Raw genomic sequence first — 27,884 nt, 5'->3', positions numbered from 1 at the left:
ATTTTTTTATATATATATATATATATATTTTTTAAATCTAATTATATAAAAAAAAACTAAGGCCTAAAAAAATATCTTTTTCATTTTTTATTTTTCATATAAAAAATTCTAAAAAAAAAACAAATGATGTATTACAAAAGATTAAAATCTAAGCTTTAAAATCTAACAAAAATCTAAAGACTAAATATTAAAATCTATGAAAAACCAAACCTAAACTAAATATATATTAAAATCTAAAAATATAAAATCAAAACCAAAACCAATTAGAACTATGTCTGGTCCCTTCTTTTTTTAAATTGAAATTTCTAAATCTAAACTTAAACTAAAAATTAAATTAAAATTAAAAAATCTAACAAATCAAAATCTAAACAAAACAAAATCATACTAAAAAAAAAAAAAAAATTATAAATAAAACTTCTTTTTGATTTTTATTTTTTATATAAAAAAAAATAAAAATTAAAACTACATTAAAATCTAAATAAAATAAACCCTAAAATAAACTAAAGAAAATCTAATTACAAACTATACGCTATCCTTTTTTGATTTTATATAATTTAAAATACAATAAAACAAACCCCAAACTAAATTAAAAAAGAAATAATTTAAAATCGAATTACAAAAAATCAAAAAATCTACGCTATCAACGAAACTACGCCTATCCAAAAAACTCAGAAACAAAACTACGCTAACCCGCAGCCCTATGTAAAAATACAGAACTCCAAAAAGCGACCATATATTTGAACAGTCCACTGCATAAACGCGATATGGCTCAGGAGATTGAAAATATGAGACGCGGCAACCCAAAAAATCGAAAGACGGCGGCAATGAAACAGTCAAAAATCCGATACAAATACGCAGGCACCCAAAAGAAATTTGTTTCAAATTTACCTGAGCGTAATGGCCTGAAACTCATTCGATTTCTCTGCAAGGAAACTTCGATTTTCCTAACTCAACTGAGCCGGTGGTGTGAACGTCCTTTGGCAGAGGAGCAGTAGATCCTGGTAACCCGCACGCAGACCCTCACGACGGTGATCAGGAGAACGATTTGTGGATGGGTCCGATGTCAAAAGCCTGAGCCCGGAGACGCAGTTTGAAATTATATGAAGGATGCCGAAAGGGATTGATTTAATCAGATCTTGATACTCCCTTTTGATCCTGCCGGCGGCTTGAAATTTATTTGATTCTCTGAGCCGAAAAACTCATGAGCACTCCGCGTGGAAATTTCTTGAAACGCAGTCGAAGACGCATTCAGGGTCTTGGCAGAATATTTCAAAAGCGTTGAATGATTTTAATCTGATTTCCACTGATCTTTAGGTTTGAGCAAGCTCAATCACCAGCAAAAGCGTGTTGATAGCAGACGGCAGAGAAATGTAAGTCGATTTTGTGCCAAGTCAAATCCGGCGCTTGAAGAATCGTAACTCAGAAAAACCATGACCTGGCCACGCAAATGTCAATGAGGAAAATCCAATGCGCGTTGATATACTTTGGTGACCTGATCACACTGACTGCGTTATTTATGATGAATCACTTGACCAGATCCACGCAGGCAACTGAGAAGGCAGAATCCGTAATCTGGCTCAAGCAATCCAAGCACAGTTGATGTATTGATGTGTGAAATGGTAGCTCAGAAAAACTGGACAGCGTATGTCAAAAAATATTTTTCTCCTCTGATGCCTGTAACCTGAAAAAATAATATGCGCCTTAAACGAAAACTGAAAACCCTAATCAAATCTTCAGAAGAAACCCTAATGAAAACTGCCAAAAATAAATTTGAAACCTTAGAACAGCTAATTAATATACAAATTTTTGGCCCCTTAACAGCCAGATTCAGCAATGAGCACGGGAATATTTTAAAGAAATAAAGCATTCAGATTTTCACTGTGAAGAACTTCAGAAAATCTCTCATGCAAATTAGAAAAATAAACCGAATGATAAACCCAGGATCAAATCCAACTGGGCTCAGCAAAAAATGCTTGCGGGAGTTGGCTGGTTCAGCGGAGAACTTCCCCGAACGCCCACAAAATTTCCTTCAATGATGTTTTCTGCACAGCTCAAAACAACTGTCAATAAAGAGGGCAAAAATGCTGTTAGATCTCAGGAAGTAATGGAGATACCTGCCATTACTTCAGAAACCCTAACAACACCCAAACCCTAGCAAGTGAGCAAGATACCTGTACTCACAATACTCTACAAAAAGCTATTATTAATGGCTGAAAATAACATATGCAGAAAATTTAAACAATCTCACAGCATTTCAAGAGAGTAACACCAGCAAGATATGGACCCCAAAGTCTTCTTTTATTAACCAGAAACAGATTTACAAGAGAGCTTCTTCAGTCTTAGGCTCACAGATCGAATGATCTGAAATGACCCCTAGCACCCTATTTCAAGGAAATGATCCCAACGGCTAGTTCGAGTGATCCATGTAGAAATGATCTCGACCGTTGATGAAGATCAAGACATCTCTTGATCTCATCCGTCTATTTATTAAAAAATAATATTTTGCATGCATTCACTTAAAATATTATTATTTTATTAGTTAGGGTTTTTGCTTTATTTTTAATTTTTTTTTTTTTTTAATTTTTAATTATTTTATTAATTTTATTCATTTTTTTTTTTTTTTTAATTCATTTTAAAATGGATCATCGAACTAAGCCTTCGGAAACATCACCTAGGACCTAGGACTTAGGACTCATGAGGGGATTTTAAGACATTTTCAACCCTCAAGACACATTTCATGATGACTTTTTACAATTTACATCTCAAGGGGACAAACCCACTTAATACAGACCTTCACAAATCACCCAGCTCTGCGACACAACGATAATCTAGCAGATCAACACACTAGGATTCTCCTAAAGTTCTAATGACAAAATCCATCCCGGCTTTGGGGTCAGGTTTGAAGGAAAACTCTGCCGATCCATGGATCGGTGAGACGAAAAACCTTCCGGGACGTAGATTACCACTAGAAAGTTAGGTCCACCTAGGCAATTTACATACATGACTCATATCTGCTAAGATTATTTACAATTCATACATACAGACTGAGTTTACAATAAAAAATGATCAAGCTGTTGATGACTGTAGGATGGCACGGACACGTCGATCAGGTGTTGCCCCTTTTTTGCAGAAGAAAAAGGGGTGTACTGCATGGGTAGTTGACCGGTAGTGGTCAACAGGGTCCACACATACACATGGAGGGACTACGCAGGAGGGAAGAACACATGGCAAGAGGGGAATCACACAGGAGGAGGTAAGCCTAGGGATTGTGAGAAGCAGAGGCTATAAAATAGAGAGGAACCCCCTCATTTTGGATCATTTAGTTATGTGGATTTTGAGCTAGTCGTTTCGACTTCTGAGCACGCTGGCTGTTTAGCTAGTCTGCGACACAGTTTAGTGCATTGAGTGTCTCCATTCGAAGATCTCACCCTTAGCCTCGGGGGACTTCGAGTGCCTGCTCGGGCAAGGTATTTCCTTTGGCATTCCAACAATTGTTTTATCAGCATTCCAGTAGCAGTTCCAGTAGCGTTTTGGAGGCCTGCGCAACACTGGGAGAGGGATGTAATTCTTTCTGGCAGTAGTGTTGGATTGCGGTTTTTGTAGGAGGATTTATGTTGGGTGATTGAGCAAGGTATCAGCCCTTGCATCTTGGAGGATTTTGGTAGAGTTTCAGGCAGGGTTCTGGAGGGGTTCCTTCAGTAGCAGCGCAGAGCATTGAGAGACTACGCAGATCCCCAAGGGGGCGATTTTCGGGGGTTGGCTATTCCAGGAAAGCTTTCTGGGTTTTTCTGGGTTTTTGGAGTAGAGCCCGATTCCAAAGTTTCAGAATTTTCCGAGGACGGGAGCAGCCCCAAATCATCATTTGTTTTTTAACAGCAGCAGCAGCAGCACAACAGCAGCATCCATGCAGAGAGGTTATTCTTGTTATTCTGAGAGTATTTCTTCACTTGCCTTGTGCAAGTCGAAATGCCATATGTCTGATCACATCTTGTACTCATTTTATTGCTTAGTATAATAAAATGGCTTAGCATTTCTCGCTGCATTTCTTGAGTATCTGCTTATATTTCTTGTTTACATTATTATATGTTGTACCATTGTTATTTTGTCATTTCTGGGTTATTATATCATCTGCACATATTTGGTTGGAGTTTTGCTGGGGTTTGAGGAATATTTTGGGTTAGGAATATTACAGTGGTATTAGAGCATAGATCTGGCTTAGCCTGTGGAGCTAGCAATCTATGACACCGGGGGAGAAACCCTATATCTATTACAGAGATACAGAGATGCTGGGCGTAGGTTGGAAAATACCTACAGAGAGGGAGACTGTGTTCTGGTGGTGGACGCAGAACAGGAGCCTGTGGTGGATGCAGAATAGAGGGAGCCGGTGGTGGACGCAGAGCAGGAGGCTCCAATGGCAGATGATGACGAGAAGAGATTTGCGGATATGCTCCTCAAATCAGTGCAGGATCTGTTGAGGCAGATTGAGGTGATGGGGCAGAGATTCATGACAGTAGAGGCCAAACAACATGAGAGCCCACAGGTTTTCCAGGTTGGTGAGGGATCGGGTGCATCCCACCATTTGCCAGAGTAGCGTGATACTGCGTAACAGGTGGCCTCACATGCCCCTACACGCTCTACCATGCCCACTTTCTTAGGAGCAGACACGAGGGCCGTAGCCCAACAGGAGGCAGAGCCTGGACACATGGGTGATTATTTTGTAGAGTACCAGGCCTATGGGCAGGAGTTCAGGGAAGCCCTCTCATTCCGTGATTTTGTTCAGCTCCAGCGGGATAGTAGACCCCACGACCATCACAGAGGGTACCGACATTATCATGATGGTGACACCCACCGTGCAGCGAGTAGATTCCACTTGCCTACGTTTGATGGCTCATCAAACAGTTCGGCAAGGTCTTGGGTGGAGAAGTTGGACATTTATTTCCAGCTTAACCAGATGTCGGAGACAGAGGCCATGAAGGTGGCGACGTTGCATTTGGATGGTGAGGCCCAGGATTGGTGGTTTCATGGGATGGTTACACTAGGACACTCCATGGTGACGACATATGCTGAGTTCACCAAGAGATTGATGGAGCGATTTGATCAGAGGGATCCAGAGCAACATTTTATTGAGTTGACAAGGCTCAAACAGACAGGGAGCCCAGAGACCTACATTGCAGATTTCTTGAGGGTCTTAGTGATGGTGCCAGATCTATCCACGGCACGGAGGATCTATATGTATGTTGAGGGTTTAGTAGAGCCACTTCGGGGTCTAGTCAGATTCGCTAGACCGACCACCCATCAGGATGCTATCAGCAGGACCTGGGACCTACAGGATGTCTTACCCAAGACCCGGACACCTTACCTTGAGAGATAGACTTTCCAGTCTAAGGGGAAGGATGTGAGGATTCCACCTCCAAAGGGGAATCCAGGACGAGTGCAAATTGACGATGATGTCAAGAGAGAGGTGAAGAAGAAGCGGTTGTGCTTCACATGTTAGGAGCCATGGGCACCAGGACATAGATGTGCTGCTGGCAAGGCACATTTCATTGAGGTTTTCTCCGAGAGCAGTGGAGAAGAGGATGATGAAGATGGTGTGGAGGCAGGAGATAGCCATGAGGGATAGGGACCTTTGCCACCTCCACTGCCAGCTGCAGGTGGTGCATTTTTTGCACCCACCGGAGGGGCCCTTGCCGCATTGCGAGGAGTTCCCAAGTATCTGACGCTACGTGTATGAGGGACAGTATGTGGCCAGCGAGTGTCAGTTTTGGTTGACAGTGGGGTGACCCACAACTTCATCGATGCACAGATGGTTGAGCGGAGAGGCATACAGACAGAGAGCTTCGATGGGTTTTCAGTCTTGGTCCTAGGAGATCAGACCATGACGTGTGCTCGATATGTTCCAGAGCTTTCAGTGACGATGGGCACCTACACATTGATTGACCACTTTTTCATGGTCGATATTCCGGACACCAACATGATACTGGGTGTTCAATGGCTCATCACTCTAGGGAAGGTCATGACGGATTGGAAGACGCTAGAGATGGAGTGGGATGATGAAAAGACAGGGAGGCATGAGAAAATACGGGGACAGCATACGTATCCGCCTCAAACTGTTTCGGCTCATTGGATGGAGGCAGTCTTCCAGAAGGGAGACATAGAGTGGGCAGTAGAGCTGCGTGCATCGGAGACAGGGACTACAGGGCAAACAGTACAGTGCACCTGGAGATACAGTCCATCCTTGACCGGTATGCCATAGTATTTGGGGAGATTCCACCGGGTCAACCACTGGACCGGGGGTTTGAGCACACTATTGAGCTTCAGCAGGGCATACAGGCAGTGATTACTACCCCCTATAGGCATCCCAAGGCCTATCGGGACGAGATAGAGCGGGCCATTTAGGAGTTGCTGGCTCTTGGGCACATCTGCTCGAGCATGAGTCCTTTTGCTTCTTTTGTGGTGTTGGTGAAGAAGAAGGACGGTACATTGAGGATGTGCAATGACTACAGGGCCCTGAACAAGAGGACACTGAAGAACAGGTACCCCATACCCAGGATCGATGAGTTGAGAGGAGCACGGTTCTTCTCAAAGATTGATTTGAGATCAGGGTACCATCAGATTCGCGTGAGGGAGCAGGACATTCCCAAGACCACCTTCAGATGTCACTATGGGCACTTTGAGTTTTTGGTGATGCCCTTCGGGCTAACCAACGCCCCAGCTACATTCCAGTCTTACATGAATCACATCTTCCATAGTTACTTGAGGAAGTTTGTGCTGGTGTTCTTTGATGATATACTCATTTACAGCAGGATGTGGGAGGAGCATCTCCAGCATATTGAGACAGTATTACGCATCTTGGAGGAGCAGCAGTTCTATGCCAAACTCTCCAAATGTGAGTTTGGGTTGACGAAGATGTTATACTTGGGACACATCATTGGAGTGGATGGAGTGAGGGTCCACGAGGAGAAGATTAGGGCCATCAGAGATTGGCTGGAGCCGAGAAACGCGACGGAACTTCGAGGATTCATTGGCATTTGTACTTACTACCAGAAGTTCGTCAAAGGTTCCTCATAGCTTGTTGCACCCCTGACAGATTTGACGAGGAAGGGGGCATTCAGTTGGTCGGATATAGCGCAGCGAGCCTTTGACAGGCTCAAGGAGGTTATGAGCAGCTGCCCAGTGCTTGCATTGCCAGATTTTATGCAGCCATTTGTTTTGGAGTGTGATGCGTCGGGAGAGGGGATCGGCGCAGTATTGATGCAGGGGGGTCACCCTATAACCTTTGAGAGCCGGAAGCTCCTTCTGCACGAGAGGTTGTATTCTATATATGAAAAGGAGATGCTGGCCATCATGCATGCATTGGCTAAGTATCGACAGTATTTGGTGGGGAACAGGTTCAGGGTGAGGACTGATCACAATAGCCTGAAGTTCTTTTTGGAGCAGAAGCAGTTGCAGGAGAGGCAGCAGAAGTGGATCAGTAAGATCCAAGCATATGACTTTGACATTGAGTATGTCAAGGGTAAGAACAACGTGGTAGCAGATGCCCTTTCACGTAGACTAGCCATGTTGTCTCTTATGAGCTTGGATACAGATTGGAGGGCTCGACTCTTAGTAGAGTACTCCAAGGACAGGTTTGCATGTGAGATTCTAGACGGGCAGGTGGCAGATGACAGGTTCAGGGTGATCGATGAGATCATCTATTACAGGGATCGGATCTTCTTGACTGAGGGGTCTCAGCTCAAGAAGAAGATACTCCAGGCATCACATGATTCACCATTGGCAGGCCATCAGGGGTTTACCAAAACCTACAGGGCCATTAGAGAGAGGTTCTCCTGGAAGGGCCTCAAGGAGGACGTACTCCAGCATATCAGGGAGTGCGATGTTTGCCAGCAGAACAAGGGAGAGATGAGCCATCCCGTGGGTTTATTGCAGCCGCTACCCATTCTAGAGGGGAAATGGGAGAGCATTTCGATGGACTTCATCACAGGATTGCCCACAGTACAGGGCAAGGATTGTATCTTTGTCATTGTTGACCGACTGACAAAGTACGCACATTTCTTTGCCATATCCGCACACTACACAGCAACACAGGTGGCGAGTTGTTCTTTAGGGAGATCTTCAAGCTACATGGTCTTCCTAAGACCATCGTCAGTGATAGGGACAACTGTTTCATGGGTGGGTTTTGGCAGGAGCTTTTCCGGTTGGTGGGGACGGAGTTGACTCCGAGTACCAGTTATCACCCACAGACGGATGGGCAGACAGAGATAGTTAACAAGTGGCTAGAGGGCTACTTGCGTAACTATGTCAGTGTGCAGCATGGCTGAAGTGGCTGCATCTGGGGGAGTATTGCTACAACACTTCACATCACATATCCATTGGAATGTCACCATTATATGCCTTATATGGGTATCATCCTTTATCTTTTGTTGACGTTATGTTTGGTGACAGCAGGGCTCCTAGAGCCAAGATTTGGATCCAAGAGAGTCAGGATATCCTCCGAGCTCTCAAGGATAACATGGCTACAGCGCAGAACCAGCAGAAGCTGTATGTCGACAGGGGTTGGGTAGAGGTAGTTCGAGGTGGGGGACATGGTCTACCTACGATTACAGCCATACCGACAGTCGTCACTAAAGCAGTAGGGGGCTGAAAAGCTCAAGGCCCGCTTTTATGGGCCATACAGGGTGATACGCAGGATTGGACAGGTTGCATATGAGTTGCAGTTGCCTCAAGGCAGCAAGCTTCATAACATTTTTCATGTATCATGCCTGGAAAAGGCATTGGGGCAGCAGGCAATAGTGACAGATGAGCTACCACCTATGGATGATGAGGGGTATTTGGTATTGCAGCCAGAGGCTATCATTGATTCCAGGGAGAGGCAGCTGCAGAGCAGGATAGTCCAGGAATTCTTGGTGAGGTGGAAGAATTTGCTGGATGAGGATGCCACTTGGGAGAATGAGAAGATCTTACAGCACCCATCACTTCAGTTGCTTGAGGACAAGCAACATTTTGCCGAGGGAGACTGTAATATTGCTAATTAGCCCCAGCGAATTGGAATATTCAATTTTGCCCAATTTTTGCCTTCAATAGTTATTTATAAATAAAAAAGTGAGGACGGGGGACATAACTCACTTTAAGAATAAAAAGTCACTTCCTAGTAGCACAACATTGTGACTTAAGGAGGAGCCAAGGGGGCCAAAGGGGGACGCAGAAATGGGGCCCACACAAACACATGGAGGGACTGCGCAGGAGGGAAGAACACATGGCAAGAGGGGAATCACGTAGGAGGAGGTGAGCCTAGGGATTGTGAGAGGCAGAGGCTATAAAATAGAGAGGAGCCCCCTCATTTTGGATCATTCAGTTATGTGCATTTTGAACTAGTCGTTTCGACTTCTAAGCATGCTCGCTGCTTAGCTAGTCTGCAGCACTGTTTAGTGCATTGAGTGTCTCCGTTTGGAGATCTCACCCTTAGCCCCGAGGGACTTCGAGTGCCTGCTCGGGCAAGGTATTTCCTTTGGCATTTCAGCAGTAGTTTTATCAGCATTCCAGTAGCAGTTTCAGCAGCGTTTTGGAGGCCTGCGCAACACTGGGAGAGGGACGCAGTTCTTTCTGGCAGCAGTGTTGGATTGGGGTTTTTGCAGGAGGATTTATGTTGGGTGATTGAGCAGGGGATCAGCCCTTGCATCTTGGAGGATTTTGGTAGAGTTTCAGGCAGGGTTCTGGAGGGGTTTCTTCAGTAGCAGCGCAGAGCATTGAGGGACTGCGCAGATCCCCAAGGGGGCGATTTTCGGGGGTCGGCTATTCCAGGAAAGCTTTCTGGGTTTTTCTGGGTTTTTGGAGTAGAGCCCGATTCCAGAGTTTCAGCATTTTCCAAGGAGGGGAGCAGCCCCAAATCATCATTTGTTTTCTAGCAGCAGCAGCAACATCCACACAGAGAGGCTATTCTTTTTATTCTGAGAGTATTTCTTCACTTGCTTTGTGCAAGTCGAGGTGCCATCTGTCTGATCACCTCTTGTACTCATTTTATTGCTCAGTATAATAAAATGGCTTAGCATTTCTCGCTGCATTTCTTGAGTATCTGCTTATATTTCTTGTTTACATTATTATACGCTGTATCACTGTTATTTTGTCATTTCTGGGTTATTATATCATCTGCACATATTTGGTTGGAGTTTTGCTGGGGTTTGAGGAATATTTTGGGTTAGGAATATTACAGATCTTCATTACTACTGCAACCTTCATCGAGATCTTGACCTTATCTTTATTATGATCATGACTGATATGAATGCAACTTATGCTGAGGACATGATTGTGTCTAGGATGTATGCTGTACTGAGATCCTTCTTATTATACCGAGACTATGAGAGGGTGTTACTATATGAGATCACCTGGATCCTTCACATCATACTTGAGCCAAGACTATGACTGCGTTAGATCTGCTGAGACAGAGGTCTTCAAGACTTCAGGAAGGCCGAGATTTCATTTGAGATACTCATCCGAAAACCATAGGTATCCTCCTCCATACGAAATACTGAACTGTTGCCTTTATCCTGTACCATTGTACCTTGTTTGAGATTCTTCTTGCACCCATCCAAGATAACAGAGACTTGTCTAAGTTTTTTTGTCCTCACTGTGCCATCCAAAGTTGTAGAGGTATGTCCGAAATTCTTTGTCTCTATGGTGACTTTATCCACATATTTATAGTTGTCTATCCATGTATTCAAGCCGACATGAACGTGTGAACCTTTGTGTCCTTTTATTGCGCTGATATGACTATCCTTTTCATTTGTAAGCCGACATGACTGTGTTTTACATTGTTTTGCTCGTTGCCTTCTTCAAGAGGATTGTGCTTGTCTTTGGAGGGCTTCTAGACCTTTCTATAGACTTGTATACATTACACATAGGCTCAAGAAGAGCATGACATTGACTCTTTGACATCCTAAGGCTCTCAATGGGAGCTACTAATAAATAAACCTCTTGCTCATGAAACCCATGCAGCAAGGAATAATAATAAATTCATTTTCTTGTTTACAAAAATCATAATTACAATGTCATGAAGACCGAACCTAGTTACACTTTCTTCAACACTCCCTCTTAACTAGGGAGGTATTCATGATGGTACTTGGTCATTCTCAATCTGAAGAATTTCTCATAAGATGAATTAGATTGATAACCCATCTGTATAGCATCATACTAACGAACATTGTTTTCACAACAAGGCCTTGATTAACAACTCTATCTCTCATTAGATTAGAGCACAATGTTGGCGAGACCAATGATTATAGACACCTTCATCATTGTCTCTCAAGGTTCATACTGACCTGGGTGTTCACTGAGTATGACTTTCTAGGACTATTCTTATCTTGGGTTCCCAAGCCTCAAAGAATATCGGTCCTCTTGCCTACTCTTGTCTTGGATGCCCTACACATCCTCAAAGAGCATCGGATACCAGATGATTACCCAATCCTCCATTCTTTCTTCCAAAGTGAAGACAAGAATGTTGTGTCTATCTCTCCCTCTCAACTGGGGAAGATATGCCCAAGCTCCCTCTAATCAGGAACTTGCCCAAGCTCCCTTTTAATCAGGAACTTGTCAGAGCTCCCTCTTAGCTAGGGACTCTTCTCTACATCAACAACTTCTTCTTCGTGGGTCCTTTAGTTGCTTGATCAACTTCTTGTTGATTTTTGGTAGCATCAGATGGGCTCTAGCCTTGAAATTTGGAGGAGAGACTAAGGCACATGAGATCTCCAAGACCCCGAAATTGTTTTGAGAAATTCCACTAAGATGAGGAGTTATTAAAATAATTAATATTTTTAATGGGTTCCTAAGTCTAAACTTAAGAAAATAAAAATATTAATGGGTATTAATAAAGATAAGGGTGAGAAGCTTCTAAGAGACGAGGATCGAGTCTGTTTTAATCTTAGCTGTTGATTAAGGACTTAATCTCGATCGTTGATTCGTTAATAGGAAAAATATAAGAGAAGACTTGAGGATCATTTGGAGACACACCAGCAGATACTCAGTATCTCAAGGAAAATTGATTCTCAAGTAGAGGAGATCGATTTCAGAGGGAGAGTTGCAGGGTGGAGGAAGAGGAGGGTATTAGCAGCAAGGAGTGACAGAGGAGGAGGTGGTGCAGGAAGAGTGGGAGACAACGCAGAGAGAGACGCAGTCCATAGGAGAGACATAGAGCCTACGTAGGTTGATGCAGAGGGATGCAAAGCCACGCTGGGCCATGCAGAGTGACACAGGGGTGATGCAGGAGTGGGAGCAGGGTCTCCGAAGTGTCAAAAGGTTTCAAAGGGAAAGTCTCAAGTGTTTTCTTTTAGTTTCTCTGTAAAATCATTCCTTGTAAAAGCAATTGCTGTTGAAGATTAATAAAGCCCTCATCTGCTGCACCGGTTTTCCCACATTGGGTTTTTCCGGGGACAATTGTCCAAAAATAATTGTGTTGATGTGATTGGTTCTTGTGCATGTATTTTTTCTTTGGGTAATTGTGTGATAACTGCAGTAGAATTTATTTTAATATTTACTGAAGGGATTTCGTAAATAACTTATTGTGAATAATAAGTAGGTGAAATAAATTAGTTGCTGCAATAGTAGAATTTTAGTTTAGAAATTTTCACATGGTATCGGAGCAGAGATCCGAAAATAGGAGAGGAAAATCGATTATGGGTCAAGAGCATGATGTAGAGGCATCCACTCAAGGGGACTCGCGCAGATTTCCAGAAGAATGCACAAGGGACATAAATTACGATTATTCTATGTTAGCTTCTAGATTGGAAGAAGAAGTTGCTTGCTTAGCAAGCTCTGCCTCCTCAGAGGTTTGGTATATAGACAGTGGAGCTTCTTGGCATATGACAGGAATCCAAGAATGTTTTTCAGATTATCAGGAAGAAAGAATGAATTTTCAGATTACCATGGGAAATAAGGCAAAGTGTACTCTAGTAGGAAGAGGTACTATAGTTTTTCAAACCAAAGCATGAGAGTGGCTTCGAGCAACCAATGTGATGCATGTGCTAGGATTGAGGATGAACTTACTTTCCGTATCTCAACTTCAAAACAAGGGCTATGACGTTTTCTTCATTAAGGAGAAAGTATATGTCAAACACCCGAGTTGGAAAAAGAAGGCCCAGATTGGAATTAGAAGTAACATGTTGTATAGGTTGCAGCTAGAATCACCAATGGCACTGATAGGCAATAATGGAGACAAAGATTTGAATGAACTATGGCACAGGAGGATGGGACACTTACACCATGGGGCTCTGAGAATTCTCAGGAAAATAGTATCCAGAGTTCCAGAACTAAGTACTGAACGAGATGATGTATGCAGAGGGTGCGCTCTAGGCAAGTATGCCAAAGCAACGTTTTCCAGAAGTAACAATAGGGCTAAAAGTGTGCTAGGATTGATACACTCAAACATTTGCAAACCAATCTCCACAAAATCTCTTAGTGGTGCTGAATACTTTGTCACCTTCATCGATAACCATTCCAAGAAGACTTGGATCTACTTTTTTAAAACCAAGGATGAGGTTTTCGGTCAATTCAAAGAGTTCAAGGCTCTAGTGGAGAATTTGACGGGAAAGAGGATAAAAGTGTTGCGCTCAAACAATGGTGGAGAGTACGTTGACAAATACTTCACCAATTTTTGCGCTAAGGAAGACATCAAAAGAGAGTGGACAACTCCCTACAATCTCGAGTAGAATGGAGTAGCAGAAAGGAAAAATAGGATTATTGTGGAAGCAACTAGGGCAATGTTGTATGATCAGGATATGCCTAAATTCCTGTGGGCAAAAGCATGCAACACGACAGTTTATGTCCAGAACATGACTCCTCACAGGGCATTGGGCAAAATCACTCCGGAGAAGGTCTTCACTGGGAAGACACCTAAAGCTAGTCATTTAACAATATTTGGGAGTTTAGTGTATTTCCATATACCCGAAGAGAAGAGAAAGAAATTAGATCAAATTGTTGAGAAAAGATATCTTGTGGGATATAGCGAGAATGCTAAGGCATATAGAGTCTATCTTCCAGGGAGTAGGAAGGTAGTAGTTCGGCGGGATGTAAAGTTCATGGAGGATAGAGCTTTCAAGAAATCCCGAGAAGTGCCCTTCGAGGAGCAGTCGAAAGACGAGCCGTTGGTCAAACCACTTCAACCAGTGGAAACCAATACCAGAAATTCTCCTGAAGAAAAAGCTTCAGAACAAGAGGAATCTCAGGAAGAGGAAGAGTTGATAGATGTGCCTACTACTAGTGGAAGAACGAGCCGGGAACTCTGACAGATTCTACGGGATGCAAAAGACTTCATTGGTGCACCCAGGAATAGTAAAAGGGAGCGAAGACAACCAGACAGATACCAAGCCTTAGTAGCTTAGGTTGGGGAACCTTCTAGTTTTCAGGAGGCCGTTCAACATCAAGTATGGGTGGATGCTATGGTGGAGGAATACAACTCTATAATGGTCAATGATGTCTGGGAAGTGGTACCTAGGCCTCAGGACAGATCAGTGGTAGGTTCAAGATGGATCTACAAGGTCAAATGTGTTGCAGATGACAGTGTGGAGAAATACAAAGCCAAGTTTTTGGCTAAGGGGTATACTCAAAAGGAAGGGATAGACTACGAAGAAATCTTCGCCCCAGTAGCCAGGCATACTTCTATTAGAACTGTGATATCTCTTGCAACACAGATGGGGTGGGAGATTCATCAGATGGATGTCAAGACGACATTCTTGAACGAGGAAGAGGAAGTATACATTGAACAACCAGAAGGTTTTGAGACACATGAGAAGAAATCTCATGTATGCAGATTAAAAAAAGCCTTGCATGGGCTTAAACAGGCACTTAGGGCATGGTATGGTCGAATTGATGGCTACTTGTAGAAGATGGGGTTCGTCAAGAGTGACTCAGACCCTAATCTCTACAATCTGGTTGTAGAGAATGAGCCTCTAATCCTAGTGTTATATGTGGATGATCTCTTCCTGACAGGATCATCCGGGCTCATCAAAGACTGCAAGAAGAACCTAGCCACAAAATTCGACATGAAGGATTTGGGACAGACGCATTATTTCCTGGGGTTGGACATTTGGCAGAAGAAGGGTGAGATCTTCCTTGGACAAGGGAGATATGCTACAGAAATATTGAAGAGATTCAGGATGCAGGACTATAGACCTATGGCTACTCCAATGATCAACAACTGGAAGAAGAATGATGCATTAGAAGATAACGACGTTGATCCCACTTGTACAGACAACTTATAGGGTCCCTAATGTATCTGGTCAATACGAGGCCAGACATTTGTTATGTTGTCAACAACCCTAGTCAGTTCATGGTGGAACCTAAGAGGACGCACTGGGCAGTAGCCAAACATGTTCTCAGGTATATACAAGGAACAATCGAGCATGGAGTATTGTACACTAGAGCCAATGACATCAAGCTGAGGGGGTTCACTAACTTAGATTGGGCTGGAAGTTCAGTAGATTGGAAAAGTACAACTGGGCACTGTTTCAACATTAGATCAGGAATGACCTCCTGGTGCAGTAGGAAACATAAATCCGTGGCTCTGAGCTCAGCGGAAGTAGAATATGGCAGTTAGCACAACTTCGTGCGAAGCCATATGGCTTAGGAATTTGCTTGTGAATCTATTAAGGAGAAGGATGGAAGCGACCAAGATCATGTGCGATAATCAAAGTTGCATTGAGAATCCAATATTTCATGATCAGTCGAAGCACATTGATATCAGGTGTCACTTTTTCAGAGACTGTCCAACAAGGGGCAGTACAGTTGAGATGCACTCCTACAGGAGAACAGGTGGTAGACATCCTCACCAAGGCTCTAGGAAGAACAAAGTTTGTTTATTTTAGGGAGAAGATAGGGATGGTAAAGAATCCATTTCAGTAGCAAAAATGGATAAGTGTCAAGAGTTACAGTGTAGCAGTTAGTAGTTGCAGTGTTATGAGCAACATGTTGAGAGGGAGCTGCAGTATAGGTGTGACGTGGCAGTGGCAGTGTTATGGGCAGGAATAGAAGAAACAGCAGTGTAGGGGATGTGAGGTAGCAGGCCAAGCATCAGCACAAGTACCAATGCAGAAGATCGGTGTGATGTTTCTATAGTGAAATATTGCTAGCGCACATTCCTTGCTAAGAGGGAGTGTTGATTTTTGGTAGCATAGGATGGGTTCTAGCCTTGAAATTTGGAGGAGAGGCTAAGGCACATGAGATCTCCAAGAACTAGAAATTGTTTTGAGAAATTCCACCTGGATGAGGAGTTATTAAAATAATTAATATTTTTAATGGGTTCTTAAGTCTAAACTAAGGAAAATAAAAATATTAATGGGTATTAATAAAGATAAGAGTGAGAAGCTTCTAAGAGACGAGGATCAAAGTTGTTTTAATCTTAGCTGTTGATTAGGGACTTAATCTCAATAGTTGATTCGTCAACAGGAAAAGTATAAGATAAGACTTGAGGATCATTTGGAGACACACTAGCGGATACTCAGTATCTCAAGGAAAATCGATTCTCAAGTAGAGGAGATCGACTTTAGAGGGAGAGTTGCAGGGTGGAGGAAGAGGGCATTAGCAGCAGGTAGTGACAGAGGAGGAGGTGGCGCAGGGACAGTGGGAGACAGTGCCGAGAGAGACACGGTCCAGAGGAGAGACGCAAAGCCTACACTCGCTGACGAAGAGGGATGCAGAGCCACTTAGAACCACGCTGGGCCACGCAAAGTGACGCAAAAGTGGGAGCAAGGTCTCCAAAGTGTCAGAAGGTTTCAAAGGGAAAGTCTCAGGTGTTTTCTTTCAGTTTCTCTGTAAAATAATTCCTTGTAAAAGCAATTGTTGTTTAAGATTAATAAAGCCCTCATCCGCTGCACCGGTTTTCCCACATTGGGTTTTTCCGGGGACAATTGTCCAAAAATAACTATGTTGATGTGATTGGTTCTTGTGCATGTATTTTTTCTCTGGGTAATTGTGTGATAACTGTAGTAGAATTTATTTTAATATTTACTGAAGGGATTTCGTAAATAACTTATTGTGAATAATAAGTAGGTGAAATAAATCAGTTGCAGTAGTAAAATTTCAGTTTAGAAATTTTCACACTTCTACCCCTGATGTCATGAAATTTAGTTGAGCTTCTTTCTTGTAGGGCGACAACCATCGATCACTTTCCTCCTTAGTTTGTCATGTCATTCCTTCATGGAAAGTGGCCTTCTTCATATCTGGAACCTTCATCATATGACTACTTCTTTCTCATCATGCTTCTTCTATCCACCATTTGAATGCTAGTTGTACTTGTATTTACAACTCCTGTTTGAGTAGCCCTGCATGAACTTATCCAGATATTATTCAAGAAATCAAAACATATTAAATCAAATCATACCTTACGAGATGGCTCTTCATCATGATATCTTGTAGTTATCAACATCTTGCATTCATGTTGACACATCTCCAAAGGATATCCAGTGTCAAGGGTCTTCATCGTTTCCATCAAAGTCTTCATATCTTTCTAGGAGATTACCTAATCAAGTCTTTTTGGTCTTTTGGATGTTGATTGCCTTCATCAGAGTTGCTTATCTCATGATCTCTTCCTTCTCCACACATTCCATTCCCATGTTCTTTCAATAAGGGTTTCTTAATTGTAGTTATATTATGTTGATTTTATCTAGTATGTCTTATGCCTTCCTGCATCCTTTCAGAGGAGGAGATCCTTTTTCCTCTTGATCACACTTCTTAAGATAGAAGTAATGATCCATGTTACCTGCAACCATATGACATGACATTATAATATTAAACACAAGCATACATACCTTATTTTACCTTTAGGTCATCTAGGCTTCCTTCAACAGCTTCCTTGATTGAAGTGTCTTCAACCCCTTGATCTGCTTCTTCTCTCATAACATCATCTATGAATTCCACAAGTTGGAGTTCTTGATGAAACACTTGCTTCTCCTCTAGATTAGTGAACCCTTCAATGAGGATTCTATCAGAGAATCTTGAGGATCTTTGTATATCCCCATCTGGCAAATGTTTCCTTTTTGACTTGATGTATGATGAGCCTTGTCCTGGATGACTTCTTCCTTTCCTGCAATGTCCACTGAGATTCTCAAGAGCTATATCCTACATGTTTGTCTGCCATGGATTTTGTCCTTCATGATTCCCATGGTGATGTCACGAGCTCTTGTTTCTAATGCTTCCATGATGCCAAGATGCATCTTATTATCATTGTCATATCTTATAACAAAATCTTATGATAGGACCCTTTTGTGAGGGATACTATCCCAATCATAGTAGAGATCTGTTACTCCCTCTTTCCTTGGCCCTTTTCTTCAGCTTCCTCCATCTATCCGGTGATATGAGCTTCCATAATCTTTCCATAATTTTGGCTATACTATTCTGTCTTGTTTGAGGACCAAACTTCCCTTTCCTTTCTGCACATGTTTTAGTCCTTTAACCTTTAATACTTTTGCCATCAACTTGTCTTTCTCTATTTAGCATAGAGACCATAAGTTGTCGAATGAGTTATCTCATGGATATTTGTTACCTTGATTATAAATCAATGGTGGTTATCTTCCTTCCTAGATCTTGTAGATGGGACCTTATGAAGATATCCTACATACTTTGATACACTTTACTTTCATGTAGATCAGATTTCATGTGACCTTCTTCATTGCACCTTCAGAGAGTGAGTTTTCCTTTGATGTCTCCAATATTGTCATATGAGGGGATCTTTCATAAGTATCCATTTCCATGAATTCAAATGAAACCTTTTGATATGTTCAATGACTTCAGCTACACAGAGGACTATGCCTATCTTCCTTCTTCATGCAAGGAATCTTGATGACCCGTCCAACCTATAGATGCCCTTGCAACCATGAAGTCATTTAACCAAATTGATTAATGAAAGTACTTACTAGAGATGTGAAGATGAAATCTTCACCTTGATCTTGTTGGAAGTGGTTGAAGCAGATGCATTGATGCTTCCTTAGGATGAGATCCTTGTTGTACTGATAGGAAGATTGCCTTCTTTTCCTTCGAGTTACCTTGACTTATACATCTGACAAACTGTTGATATACTTGGGATGGCACTGTATTGCTATCACATAAGTGAACTATGGAACCTTGTAGTATGCAACATCGTGTAGAACCTTAGAGTATTGAGGTTGCTTGCCATGATGTATAGAGACCCATTAGTTAATATTGTTGTATCATAGGTCTTCTTCATTTTATATTGAGTATTGTCCATACAAACTTCTATATATGCCCTCGAATATGTATCATCAAGCTTTGAGAATGTCGAGGTTGTTCCTTTTATAGAAAGGATTCAATTCGAGGTTGAAATCCTCACATTGTGGCACCGAGACTATAGGTAGAATGGGACTTGTGAAATAAATGTCGAATGGTTGTGTATATCCGAACAGAACTGCTGTATGAGCTCTCCTAAACAAGTCTTCTGCCTGCAATCATTTGCATCTTTTGTCTTAGTTTTCTGAGGCTGAGAATGTGGGAAGAATTCAAGTATAGGCCATCAAGCTGTGGGAGACTGTAATCTGAAAATGTGACTTTGTATACTGATCCTTGAATGTCTCTTTTAGCTGCCCTTCCTTTGACTTTAGCACCTTAGCTCTGATACCATGTTGAAGAATCTAGGGCAGTTATAGTTAATGTGATTCTTCTAGGCATGATAACTATTTGTGAGGTGTTTTCTATTTTTCTTCTTATTTCAATCTTCACTTATTATTTTTAGAGTGTGTCTTCTTTAGTTCATCAAATAGCTACCAAAATAAAGAGACAAAAACAAAATATGTTGGCATTCTGCCAAGGCCAAAGCCTCTCCCTCTTGGAAAGGAAAACCCGCACAAAATTCTTCTTATAGAGATTCCAATTGATGAATACCAAGACCTTGACCCTTGACCTATTATGCCACTCCAAGACGAAGGCACCAATCCTCTTCTTTGTCACTGCTGAGATCATCATCATTGTTGTACCATGACTGCTCCTTCACCGAGCTCACTACTACACCATGACTACTCCTTCATTGAGATCTTCATTACTATTGCAACCTTCATCGAGATCTTGACCTTATCTTTATTATGATCATGACTGATATGAATGCAACTTATGCATAGGACATGATTGTGCCTAGGATGTATGTTGTACCGAGATCCTTCTTATTATACCAAGACTATGAGAGGGTGCTACTATATGAGATCACTTGGATCCTTCACATCATACTTGAGCCACGATTATGACTGCATTAGATATCCTGAGATAGAGGTCTTCAAGACTTCAAGAAGGCCGATATTTCATCTGAGATACTCATTCGAAAACCACAGGTATCGTCCTCCATATGAAATATTGAACTGTTGCCTTTATCCTGTACCATTGTACCTTGTCCGAGATTCTTCCTGCACCCATCCGAGATAACAGAGACTTGTTCAAGTTTTTTTGTCCTTATTGTTCCATCAGAAGTTACAGAGGTATGTTCGAAATTCTGTCTTTGTGGTGACTTTAGCCGCATATTTATAGTTGTCTGTCCATGTATTCAAGCCAACATGAACATGTGAACTGTTGTGTCGTTTTATTCAGCCGACATGACCACATTTTTCATTTGCAGGATGACATGAATGTGTTATACATTGTTTTGCTTGCTGCCTTCTTCAAGAGGATTGTGCTTGTCTTTGGAGGGCTTCTAGACCTTTCTATAGACTTGTATACATTACACATAGGCTCAAGAAGAGCATGCCATTGGCTCTTTGACATCCTAAGGCTCTCAATGGGAGCTACTAATTAATAAACCTCTTGCTCATGAAACCCATGCAACAAGGAATAATAATAAATTCATTTTCTTGTTTACAAAAATCATAATTACAATGTCATGAAGACCGAACCTAGTTACACTTTCTTCTACATCCCACAACCTACTCCGAAGACTGTTTCTCAAAACAGTTAAGGGAGAGGTCAAATCTAGATTAGGCATTTAATCTAAAATTTACCAACATTCTTGCATCACACCTAGTTCTTAGGACTTGCATCCCATATAGGATAGTTTATCATATTAAGTAGCAGGTGTTGATCCAGTTACTTGGAATTAATTTACATTGAGCAAGAATTGTGACTCCATAAGGCACTCGTCTCCTACTTAAAATCTAATCTAACCATTAATCTTGCTAAATTTAACCAAGTAGCTAGGCCATTCATCTGTGTCTCCCAAACAAGTTGGTTCCCAACTTGTTTTCCTTCACCTCATTTGCATAGGGACTAACCCCCATAGCTTGCTATTGGGAGAGAGCTAAAACAGAGTGGGTGAGGATCAAAGTGACAGCCCCCACCTTGAGTGGTTATCGTCGTGCCTATACAATTCGGGCGACGACAAGTCCAAACCTAAAAGTCCTTTACAATGTGTCATGAGGGTATATTTATAGAAAAGAGGGTGACTTTTGGTCTACCCGTGACTCTTGGACTTCCTCATGACCTTTCAAATTCCTACTTGATTCTACTCTATCCTACCTTGCTATTCACAACAAAACAAATTGATCCTACTCTAACAACTTAGTAATAGACAATTCTAGGACATCTATATGCAACTGCTCCACGAGGTAGGTGCGCCAAAGCTTGTACTCAACAACTATTGCGGCCACCTTCAGCTGCTCTTCATCATGTTTGTGGAGGCATTCAAGGGCATCTGGAATGAGAGTGCTTCTCTTGACCTTGATTTGATTGGATAGAGTTACCAACTTTGTATACATCCTCACTGGCTCCACCACATACTATGTAATGTTTTCCTTCGTGACCTGTAAGTCTCCTGTGCTGGAAGCCTGCCTAAAAGGGTCAAGAAATGCTTGAATCTCCTGTAGGATTTCCTCCTGCTTCCTTACTTCTCCAACTACTCCAATGGAAGGAACCCCATGAACTTCAATCACAGACTCCAACCCACTCAACAAATGTTTGTAGGAGGCAAGAACCCTATCAACATCCCTAGCTAGCTTATCCCATGATTGGATCCTAATGCGTATCTGGACTTTTTTGTTCTAGGTGGTTATCCAAACCTTCTTTGGGAGAATAACCCTCGCCCTAAGTGGTTGTCACGATGCCTATACAATTCAGGCGACAAGAAGTCCAAAGCTAAAAGTCCTTTACAATGTGTCATGAAGGTATATTTATAGGAAAGAGGGTGACTTTTGGTCTACCTGTGACTCTTGGCTTCCTCATGACCTTTCAAATTCCTACTTGATTCTACTATGTTCTATCTTGCTATGCACAACAAAACAAATTGATCCTACTCTAACAACTGTTGGAATTTCTAAGTCTAACTATTAGAAATCCTTCCTGTACTTTCTGATTTATTTCTTCCTACTTGTTCTGTTAATTAACAAGTTATTTACCATGTAAATACTGAAAATAAATACAAGTGTAGTCTCAACACATATAGATCATCAACTGAAAGATAAACAAGCACACAAGTGACACCATTATTTTTGGAATAATGTCCCTGGAAAAGCCCAATGCGGGAAAACCAGTGCAGCTATCTGAGGGTTTTATTATTAAGCAGTTTCAGAATACAGTTAAGGTGCCAGAAACGGATCACCCAACAGAGAATGCCATCGGTAGAAGTACCTCTCAGTCGAAGACAGATATCAGCCCCAATTTGCCCCACGAAATCTCCCAGCGTCAACCTCTAGGGTCTCTGTTAGCCTCTCTGGGCCCTACGTCAGCCTCTGGAGCCTTTGCGTCTCCCACGCTAGCCCTCCTCAGAATCTGTGCAGCTCCAGGCTTCTTCTGAATGGCCTCTCGCTCGCTCTACGTCAACCCTCTCCCAGCTTCTACGCTGATGCTCCCGGTACCATCTCTGCCTCTCTGCTACTGCATTCACTGCCCCACAGCTGCAACTCTGATCAGTCCTTCAATTTCCTCAGCAAGCCCTGCCGCAGAAAATCGAATTCTTGATCAACACGGTGTGTTCTCCAAGTGACCCTCAAGGCTCCTCTTATACTTTTCTTGTTGACAATTCAACGGCTGAGATTAAGTCCCTAATCAATGACTAAGATTAAATCTGGCTTTATCCATGACTTTTGGACCATTCTAACTTGGTTTTATATTAATTCACATTAATATTTTATTTTCCCAAGTTTAGACTTCGATACTTCATTAAAAAATATTAATTATTTTAATATCTCCCAAACTGGTTAGATTCTACTCAAACCATTTCTCGATATTGGAGATCTCATGTGCTTTAGCCTCTCCACCAATTTTCGTGGCTAGAGCACGTCTGATGCTACCCCAAATCAACACTCGCTCTTAGCGAGGACTGTGCTCTAGTAATACTCCTCACTGAGCATCACCCTGATCATCCGGCATTGGTCCCTGTGCTGATGCTAGGCATGCTGCCCAATATCCTCTGCATTGTTGCATCATGTACTGCTACCCATGGCCCTGCACTGTAGCTCCCTCTGTCGCTCCATCCCCATCTGTCTCTACCAACATTCGCAAGTCCTACTACTCCTCTTTGGGGCTCTCGTAGCAAGTTATAATCCAAGAGGTTGGGCACCTCGAGGATCCTGCCCCTCATCCCCTGTAGTCCATCTGACTACAGCTCAATGTCTCCCCACTTCCTCTCAAGTGGCGCATGAGCACTCATGGCACAGTCATCATCTGTCTCCACTTCTTTCTCCGCCCTTGCTGGCACAGCCTTGGTCTCAGAAGCCTCTCCCTTGCTCTTCTTCCTTGGACATTGGCTTGCATAGTGACCCAGTTCCCCACAGTGGAAGCATTTGACCTTGTAGAGGTCTTTCTTCCGTTTCTCCTGCTTTCGCTCAGATGCTAGCGCAGCATCCTCCTCTTCCTCCTTCTTGATTCTAACCCCCTTTCTGCTGCTTCCCGCCTTGGTTAGCCTTCTGATCTCTTCTTGACAAAGAGCTGCCCACAGTTCCTCCCAATCTAGAAGGGTCGACTTGCCCAGTATGCTCTGGACAAATACCTCCCAATCCTTTGAGACTGCATTCAATGCGGTCCTCACCAACATCTCCTCATCCAATGTGGCCCCTATGGAAGTCAGCTGATTCCAGATCTCTTTCAATCGACATAGGAAGGTGTCTATCTGTTCTCCCTTATGCATTTGGTATGACCGCAACTAATTTTCTAGTAGCAACTTCCTCTGCATAGAAGTATGCTGATACAATTTCGTCATTCCTCCCACATCGCATTTCCCGTGTCCTTTTCGGCAATATGTGGTACCAGTGTTGCACACATCGCGATTTAATCGCGATAAAATCGGAAAATCGCGATTTTTTCAAAATGCCGATTCAAATCGCGATTTTTATCCAAAAAATCGGCGGAAATTTTTTTTAACGATTTTTATCGAAAAAATCGCGATTTTTTAAAAAATCGCGATTTTTTCGAAAAAATCGCGATTTTTAAGGAAAAAATCGCGGGAGGCGCGGGCAGCGGGGGTTTTATATGTAAAATCGATTTTTTGTTTATTCATTCAGCAGTCCGCCGCGGAGGAGAAGGAGGAGAAGGAGAAGAAGGGAGGGAGAGGGTTGTCGTCGCTTGTGGGAGCCGATTTTAGGAGGAATCCAAGCCAAGATCGCGAATTTGTCCATAAACCAGGTATGTAGATTAATTTTTTTTTGTTTTGGTTCTCTAAAAACTTTGTTTTTCATTGTTTTTAAAGAATTTTTAGAAATTTTTCATTGATTTGGGATGGGTTATTTGTTATGACTATGAGAACCAATTTTTGATTTTTATTTTCTCATTTTCTTTAAACATTGTTTATTTTTTTTTATTTTTCATTGTTTTTTGGGTTTAGAAATTCAAATTGGGATTTTGGAAATAATTAGCTTGTAATTTTGCAAATGCTAAATTGTAATTTGTATTTACTATTTACTATTATCATTTATGTAATCCTAAATTCCTATTTCCTAATCCTTATTTTTCCATAGGTTTGCAAATTCAAAATTCAAAAACAAACATGCCAAGGAAATTGGATCCTTTCTGGGAATATGGTGACCCTAAAACTCCGAATGATAGACAAAACTTGATTTGCAAGTTGTGTGGAAAGGAAATATTCGGGGGGGTGTACAGGTTGAAGTTCCACCTTGCACAAATCCCTGGACGTGATGTGGGGCCCTGTCTAAAGACAAATGCTGAAATTATCCAAAAAGCCATGAGAGCATTGGGAGAATTAGAGCACACTAGAGACGCCAAAGAAGAACTCAAAAGGCAACTAAGAAGGTCAGTTGAAGGAAGTGGGCCAAGTGGCACAGGTTCTACTGCAGCGTCAGTCAATCCGTTTGCTGCATCATCATATTTTGTTCCTCGAACCACACCTGGTTCACAACCAACTATCGGTTCAATGATGAAAAGAACTGAAAAAGAAAAAGCTGACAAGTTGATGACAAAATTTCTCCTCTGGAGTGATATTCCTTTCAGCATTATAAGGAATAATCCATTTTTCCAACCTACTCTTGATGCTGTTGCCAGTGTTGGCCCGGGGTACAAACTCCCTTCTCTTCATGATTTCAGAGGCCGGCTTCTTCAAGATGAAAAGCGTGACTGCACCCAAAGATTGGAGGATTTTAGGGCATCATGGGCACAAACAGGATGCACTGTTATGTCAGATGGTTGGACTGACCAAAAGGGGAGAACCCTTATAAACTTCTTGGTTAGTTGTCCCTTGGGGACTATGTTTATCAAATCTGTTGATGCAACTCATCAAATCAAAGATGCAAAAAATTTATGTGATTTGCTGGATGTGTTTATTTTGGAGGTGGGTGCAGAAAATGTTGTCCAAGTCATAACGGACAACGCTGCAAATTATGTTGCTGCTGGTAGATTGCTTATGGACAGGCATCCTACTTTATTTTGGACACCTTGTGCTGCCCATTGTATTGATTTGATGTTAGAGGACATAGGGAAAATTCCCTTTGTCAAAGAGGCTGTTGACTCATCAAAAACCATCACAAAATTTATTTACAATCACACATCTGTGCTTAGCTTGATGAGAAAATGCACCAACAACAAAGAGTTGGTGCGCCCCGCCATTACACGGTTTGCGACGAGTTTCATATCTCTTCAATCCCTCTTGAATTCTATGTGGGATTTGAAGAGAATGTTTGTTTCAGAGGAGTGGCGTTCTTCGCCAATGAGCCGCAAACCAGAAGGAGAGGCCGTCTGCAGACTTGTTTCATACCAAGAAGACTTCTGGGCGGGAGTGCAGGAGGTGTGCGCTGTCACAGAACCTTTGGTAAAGGTTCTTCGGTTGGTAGATGGTGAGAAGCCCGCAATGGGCTATTTGTATGAAGCCATGGATAGGGCCAAAGAAGCCATTCGGTCCTACTATGATGACAAGGGAGATGATGGGTTCCAGAGACAACTCCTTCTATGGAAGGTCATTGATGAGCGATGGAACAACACACTCCATCGTCCCATTCATGCTGCTGGCCTTTTCCTGAACCCTGCATTTTCTTATGCATGTGGGTTTAATTTTGATGTTGAGGTCGTGGAAGGATTATTAACCTGTGTCCAGAAGATGGTGAAAACTCCAGAAGAACGTATGGAGGTCTCTAGACAAATTGAGCAATATAAGTTGTCAGGTGGCACATTTGGCTTTGAGATGGCTATCAATGATAGGACGGTTAAAATCCCAGGTATTTTTTAGTTTGTAGTATGTACTTTGTAACTTTGTTTCAAATTTCATTGTTTCTTCAAATTCCATTTTTTTCTTATGTTTATTTAAAATTTTCTTTGTAATTTTGTTGTAGACGCATGGTGGAAGATGTATGGTGGCAGAGTACCCCTTTTGCAAAATCTTGCCGTGCGCATCCTCAGCCAAACATGCAGCTCCTCGGGATGTGAGCGCAATTGGAGTGTATTTGAAAAAATACACAACAAGAAGCGCAATAGGTTAACACTTAAACATTTAAAATATTGCAAATTTCCAAATAAATTTTTGAATTCATTAAAGTTTTAAACAATATTTTTTTTATAATATTAATTATTAATTTATTATTTCATGAACTTTGTACAGGTTGGAGTCCCATAGACTTAATGACATGGTCTATGTCTACTACAATCTTCGATTGTGGGTGAAACAACTAGAGAAGACACCTGATACGGAAGCCATCTCATTGGATGGGATTGACACCACTGCTGAATGGAGGGTTGAGACCGAGAGGCCTCTCATGGATCCCACTGAGGATTGGTTAGTGCAGGATGAGGGGGAGGAGGAGGGGGAGGAGGAGGAGGAGGAGGAGGAGGAGGAGCAGGAGCAGGAGCAGGAGGAGGAGGAGTTGGAGGAGCAGGAGGAGGAGGTGACACCGCCTACCCGGGCTACCCGGGCTACCACTACCACCAGTAGAGGACGTGGTCTCCGTCCACCTCAGCCTCTTGTAGCTGCTACTACTAGTTCTTCAGCTTCTAGAGCACGTCAGACTCCACTGCCATTTCCACCACCACAGGCACCAGCTTCTACATCTAGAGGGAAAGAGAAAGCTGTGCCATATTCTCGCAAGAGGGGCAGAGGAAATCAATAGGATTAGACTTTCATTTTATTGTATATGACATTATGACATGATGAGATACATTATCATATTTTTTGTTGATATTTTGAGGCTGAGTTGGACTTGGGACTCAGGACTTACTATTCAGGACATGATTCAATGTTATGTGTGATTTTAGCGCTAGAAATGATATTGAACATCTTATATATTAGTTTTTTTATCATATTTATGTGTCAATGTATTTATTTTATGTTGTAGATGGTTTAGATATTAAAAAAATTGAAAAAAAATGAAAAAAAATGAATATTTTTGTGCCAAACGATTTTTTCCGATTTTTTCCCGATTTTTTCCCGATTTTAACGATTTTTCCGATTTTTTCCCGGCGCCGATTAAATCCCGATCGCG

The 27,884-nt window shown here is 42.1% G+C and overlaps 2 protein-coding genes across 4 annotated transcripts in view; one reads left to right on the top strand and one right to left on the bottom strand.

Annotated features, from left to right (window-relative positions):
- The window catches only part of LOC149225605 (CBBY-like protein), a 399,435-nt gene that overhangs the window by 44,410 nt on the left and 327,141 nt on the right, over positions 1-27,884 (bottom strand). The gene's annotated exons all lie outside the window — the stretch shown is intronic.
- Positions 765-27,702, top strand: LOC149225606 (uncharacterized). The gene is made up of 5 exons (XM_089376835.1): positions 765-894; positions 1,315-1,370; positions 25,748-26,627; positions 26,742-26,883; positions 27,008-27,702. The coding sequence occupies exons 1-5, from the start codon at positions 765-767 to the stop codon at positions 27,510-27,512; spliced, it is 1,713 nt and encodes a 570-aa protein (XP_089232961.1). The 3' UTR covers positions 27,513-27,702.

Source organism: Pinus tabuliformis, chromosome J (assembly GCF_031772625.1).
Source record: "Pinus tabuliformis cultivar Carrire ecotype Pingquan chromosome J, CPIR1, whole genome shotgun sequence".
Lineage (NCBI taxonomy): Eukaryota > Viridiplantae > Streptophyta > Pinopsida > Pinales > Pinaceae > Pinus > Pinus tabuliformis.
Note: the sequence above shows the minus strand (reverse complement) of the source record. Positions and strands in the feature narration are given on the sequence as shown.